The sequence below is a fragment of the Haemaphysalis longicornis genome, unplaced genomic scaffold (genome assembly GCF_048455015.1).
Source record: "Haemaphysalis longicornis isolate Haplotype H1 unplaced genomic scaffold, Haemaphysalis longicornis Haplotype H1 scaffold_1, whole genome shotgun sequence".
Lineage (NCBI taxonomy): Eukaryota > Metazoa > Arthropoda > Arachnida > Ixodida > Ixodidae > Haemaphysalis > Haemaphysalis longicornis.
In genome coordinates this window covers 399,963,333-399,969,332 of record NW_027526203.1, presented here as the reverse complement: position 1 = coordinate 399,969,332, position 6,000 = coordinate 399,963,333, and the positions used below count along the sequence as shown (strand labels likewise).

The 6,000-nt window shown below is 47.6% G+C and overlaps 1 protein-coding gene across 1 annotated transcript in view; it reads right to left on the bottom strand.

The window, feature by feature from the left end:
• Positions 1–1,009: 1,009 nt before the first annotated feature.
• Positions 1,010–6,000, bottom strand: part of LOC144155400 (uncharacterized) — a 30,446-nt gene continuing 25,455 nt past the window's right edge. The window contains exons 9-10 of the mRNA XM_077686797.1: positions 4,280–5,560; positions 1,010–1,856 (exon numbers count right to left, since the gene is read on the bottom strand). Coding sequence (XP_077542923.1) covers positions 1,599–1,856; positions 4,280–5,560 — 1,539 coding nt within the window. The 3' untranslated portion in view covers positions 1,010–1,598. The remainder of the gene's footprint in view (positions 1,857–4,279; positions 5,561–6,000) is intronic.

Below are 6,000 nucleotides of genomic sequence, written 5' to 3'. Positions count from 1 at the left end.
CGTTCCAAGATCAGCTTGAATTGGCTCGCACGTCTAAATCGGCCGCCATTTTACCACAGGCGAAAATAGTTTATTTTCAGAACAAACAGGTACGTGCCGTCGTTGCTCCCGGTGTCAAACTTAATAGACCTCAAAATGAGACCGTGTGTAGCTTTAGCGCGAACCGACCAGCGATTCGCCCAGGAAAAAAAATTAAAAATTTGGAATTATCGTCGTAAAAACGGTGTCCCGTGAAAATATCATGGACCAAGGGCATTTTGTTTCGTTCCGTATGCGGCGCAAGTGTGACACCGCAAGCGTTATAGACGGACAGGCAAGTTTCTTTGTAGAGTCCACATAGAAATACTGAATTTAAAATAACACGTTTCCAGTAAAATTGTATAAAACAGTGACTGGTGTGGCCACCAGAGCCACCCAGGCATATGAAATGTGCGTTGAGCATGTGCGAAAGTTCTATAGCACTATTACTAGCCTTTAGATTTACACTGGAAACATTAGGTCATACATTCAGTTTCATAGGGTGGTCCTAACGCAGTATACTTCGAAATATTGCCGCGAACCATGCATTTGATTTGTTTATGTTCTTGCTTTTACTGCACGGCTGCGCCGGGCTGTGTTATCTGTGTCCCGAATGAAGCACATTATAATTTGATAGGGAGAATGTTTCGCCCTAACGCCACTAGCCTAGAATAGTCTTATCTACAGTGTTCTCCATGTAATTCTACGGTTCGAGAAACACCGGCACCGTAAGATAAATGCCCGCAGAGCAGACACCGCGGTATTCGATTCGCCGACACTCGCCTGCGCACGTCACTTTGTTCACTGCTGCTTCGTCGCCTATGTATTTTTTGAGTTAGGGGAGCACAAATTCGTTCCAATAAAGTTTTTTTTCCTTCAAGACAACTTCGTCATCTTTGGCTTCGTGACAATATTGTAGGTTTGCTAGCATGTGTGTGTGCATAATGCGCGCAGGCCACTTGTAAGTATAGCGCTCGAAAAGTTGCACCAGTAGAAGCACAAGCATAATAATTTATTAAATTCGTTCGGTTGCAAAACAGTAATTCAGCACGCACATATTTACGCTTGGTCACATTTTAAACATTGGAGCCAGAGGTAAGACCGAGAAAAAAACAGAAGGCATCTATCGTAAACATGCTGAGACATTTCAACGATGAGAATTCTCCTGTAATTTCGGTCGCAATTTATACTCAACCCGGCGTATACCTGATTTGTAAAGGGATCCTTGCTACATTGTCCCTCTGATTACTACAAATCAAACGCACTTAGAAAAATACGTGGGCTTCGTCCTTATATTTATGTTATTAAAAACTTAAAATACATGCAAGCATCAATAAAACATTACAAATGCATTGAATGGGAAACTTGTCACAAAAAGGCACACTTTCATTCAACGTCATCACATGTCCCCTTCCTACACGTTTCTAAATGCAAAATAAACTTCTCTACTCGAGTAAAAACTTAAATACAGCAAAATGTAAAATTCTAGCTCTCGCTCACGTTAAAATAATGGTAAAAGGCAGTCACATTGGATGGAATATGGTAAATAAGGACATGACAGGATGCCTCAGAGATGTGGCCTAGAGAGCCTCGGCACGAATGAATTGCTCCAAGTTCCGCCTCTCGACAGCCTTGGCGAACCAGGGCTGGAGCAGTAGCTCTTCGAGGAACCAGCGTTGCCAGTCCCTTCCGACCGAAGACACGACAATGTAGTGACCGCCCGTACGGCTGGCGCCACGACGAATGCGCACTTCCTGTACGCCGGACCAGCTGCTAAGGAGGCTGGTCACTTCCTCGGGCCCTTGCCGAAGCATGTTCAGGAAGCCTGGATTGTCAACCTGCATCCAATACACGAACGGTGACTTGTGGGGACCGAAATCCCCGGTTAGCCGCGGGAGCTGGAGCTATATCCAATTAGTTGCCAACGCTAATCTTATGCACTGATGTACCCGCCGTGCTCTGCAGTCTGCCGGACAGCAATAACAACGTACTCTTAAGCACGCTGTGCCATATTTGGGATAGAACGTCCCGTAACAAGCCGACAAATTGACAGTAGATGACGTCCTGTCCGCCCCATGCACCGTCGCGCCTAGACGATTGATTGTAGGGTTTAACGCGCCGACGCATCGCAGGCGATGAGGCGCGCCGTAGTGGAGGGCTCCGGATGAATTTTGACCACCTAGGGATCTTCATGGTGCGTCGAAATCTCGTACACACGGGCGCTTTTGCTTTTCGCCTCCATCAGAAAAGCGGCCGCCGCGGCCGGGAATCGAACCCGCGACCTCGTGCTCAACAGCGCAACGCCTTAGCCACTGAGCCACCGCGGCGGGTACCGTCGCGCCTAATGAAGCTGCATTTTAAGCGCACTATTCCACAAACTATTCTGCAAGAATGCACTCGACTCTTAATTGCTCCCTCACTGGGGCATCTTCGCAAATTGCAGCTCATCTGTTTAAGGCGAAATTTTCGAGATAGTTTTGCAAGTATGCGCTACCTTGCGCACCGGGGGAAGTGTCAGCTCCCGCAACAATAAGGATTTTATAAATAACCGAAAATAGATGGAGCACAACCCGTGCTGTTGGTAATTGAATTTACCATCCCACAAGAAACACTGCTAACAGTACTGATCTCAAAGCGTCAGTAGCAAGGACGAAATCATTGCATAGAGAGATAAAACGCGTTAACAGCAGCAGTAAAAAACAAGGCCACAAAATTTACCACTTAGATAAATTAGCTGCCTAAAACAAATCATTAACCAACCTGTAATTTGCGTCAATAGGGCGCGCCTTTTTTGGGCAGTACACGAGTGCGTTTGTGTGTGGACAACTATGGGTAAACATTACGAGGGTGAGCATTCCAGCATGCATTTGTCAACTCGACCACCGTTATCAGCGCAGCCACTTGCGCGCCCTTTCACTCACCGCTGCAACCCGCCAGGATCAACTATAGCACCTCTGAAAAAACAAGGATATTCCTGGACTGAGTTTCCCAACACTACGACCGCTGCTGGGGTAGCTGCTGCTGACCAAACCTGTAGTCAGACATTTGACCTGATATCCTGCAAAGGCACGGCAGTATCCACAGACATCCAACAACAGAAGGCGAGAGGTTACACTGCTCGATTGAGTGACCACACGGCCATCGGCTAGATATGTCAAAAGCACCCTCTCATAAACGGCATTTGGACTATCCCGCGCGCATGCGCACCAAACTGCGAGCCTTCTCTCCGGTAGCTGTAGGTATACCGCGCTTTTAGTACGCAGTGATAATGCGATCGTATGTTGCGATTTCAAGCCTTTGTTCCGAACAGGCCGGCCATTTAATGTGTATACAGTTAAACCTGGATGTAACGAACCTCTATGTAAGGAGTTCCTGGATTTAACGAAGTTTTTCAATTCCCCATTACCGGCCCCATTGAAACCCATAAGTTTGCGACCTGTACGTAACGAAGGCGTTGCGACTGTCAACCTTGATGTAAAGAATTCGCTGCGTTGATGAGGCATTTTTTTCGCTATTTCTGAAAAATCGGCTAGAGAAACGCACTAATTTAGCGAACTTCGCCCGCACCGCAAACTACCGTGCGTTTCCACTTGTTAGTGCGGTGTCGGTTTGGTGCAAGGCCTGTCTATCGGCGTGTAGTCGCACGTCCCCACTGGTATCTGGTGTCGGATCGTCGGGGATGAGTTCTACTGCCAGTAAACAAGACGTTTTGACTTTCCAAGAAGAGCTCGCAACTTTAAATGCCGTCTCCGCCGGCAAGAAAGGAGAACGTCGAAAGAAGAAACAGTAGAAAGAAGAAAGAAGAAGAACAGTATCTCACTTCGCAACATAGCTGTCACTAACTTTGACTGCGGAAAAGAGTATCAAGTTTGCGAAAAGGCGTCCTTTCATCATAAGTTCGCTCCTTGAAATGAGAAGTGTCACAGAGGAGTGTCAAAGCGCCAAAGTGATACTTTAGTTCCTTTTGTGAAAAGAGGGGTAAGTGACCTTCCTTCTTTGGAGTGCCGTGTAGGGACTAAGTTCGCGGAAAGGCAGCAGTCGCAAATCAGGCCCTTTTTTAATGTGAAATGAATCCTTGAAGGGCGAGTTCACCGTCACCGATGTCTAGCAAGTGGTTTTGTTTCTGCTTTATTCTTGAAAGCCTTAGCTCAGAACCTGCATGTAACGAAAACCTCCATGGGGCGAAAAATTGCGAATTATTGTCAACTACGTTATATCCAGGTTTAACTGTACAACGTGCACGACGAAAGACAGGTTTTACCTTCACACGGACAGAGCTTCCTTCTCGAATTTCCTGCACAGGCTCGTGCAGGTTGGGGTCACAAGGCAGGCCCAGGTGGCAGAGGTCACAGAAGATTGACAGAAGACTGTAGGTCCTGAGGGCAGCCAAGGTCAGTGCGTGTGTCTGCGATGACCAGCTACAGGCCTTGCAAGCGGGGAACACGACGGAGCTGCTGCTCACATAGCGCAGAAACGAAGTAACAAAGCGGCCAGCAGTGAGTGGTCGTGCCGAAGACTGCTCGCATCTGGCTTCCTCCTCGTGTGCGGACTCCGCGAAGAGCTTCTCCAAGCAATCTATGCAGATGCGAGGGCAACGAGCTCCGGTGTCCTGCAGCAGGTCTTCTTTCGTCGCCCATTTCAGCACCACTCCGAAGGCGATGGTTCTGGGGTCTTTCCCTTGCGTGTCGACAGACAGCTGGTCGTCCAGACGAGCCGTCAGCAGGTTTTTGCTCTTGAATTCAGGCTGATTTTGACAAACCGAACCTTTTGCCATAATCAACAGGATAACATCCGCGAAAGACCAAGGAAAGCTCGAGCAGGTCTTCTTAGCATTGCTGTAAGTCACCATGAAGCACGCAGATGTCATCATGAGAAGAACCTGCATCTTTTGTTCTTCTGAAACTGCGTTGTCCACGTGGCATACAGCATCCACTGCTTTGAAGAAACGTTCTCTCGTTGACTCGACGATTGCCCGGTACTGCTTTGTGACAAGAACTTCCACGTTGCTTTTCTCGTAGTGGCTGCTGTTCGAGGCACTCACGTCGCTGATAAATCCGGACACAACCTCGGCCTCATTCTTAATGCCGTACTTCTTGAGAATGTGGTCCATCTCAGCCTCGTGCTCGGCTAGAAGTTCGTCCACTACGAGCTTGTACCGTTTCCATCCCGGAATCTCAAGCAGATTCATGTTGCTTTGGCAATCGACGAGGCGGCTGGTGAAGCTGGTGCTAATGATTGACTCTAAAAACCTCTGCAATCTGTACAGATGACCAAGAACCCTCTTAGAACGGTACGTGTTCTTCTGGCATCCTTTTTCCATGAAGTCCGGGTATTCATGCGGCTTTTCAGCTCTCTCCAGCATAGAAGGAATTCCAGTCTTTGCGAAGTCGAGACAAATTGAAATCTTCATTGCTATAGAGAGGCATGGCTCGGAAAAAACCCCATCTTCAAGCTTGTCCGCAAGAGCCAAATGGGCATTGGACATGATGCCGACATTGTCATTCATGATGTAGTCAGAGATGAACTTTGCCATGCCGTCGACCTGGCAATACAAGACAAGGGTTTCTGTTAGAATTTTTTCAATACCTCACTCTACCAACAGTTGCAGTGTTTAATTTGTAAAATGATCACCTGCATTCATGGAGATGCCTGTAAGCCACATTTATGAAAAATGGCTCAGATTTATAAACACTCGCATTGGCTCACCGCCGAAGGCATGGAGGTTTCACTGCGCGCAGCTGCAGACCCTTCAGACTCAAGAAATTAGTTTGCTAGCTGGCAAGCTAGGACGAGTTCCTAATGGAAAACTGACAGCAGCGCAAAGCCAACGTACATGGTCAGATGCACAAATTACAGCAGGAAGTTTCCCGGGGAGGCAAGTATTGTATTTCATGTCTCCTGCATTGCATGTAGTCCTTGCGTTGTTCGCTCGGTGAAATTCTTTCTCACATCAGGAACTGTTCAGTTGGCCACCCCCACAAA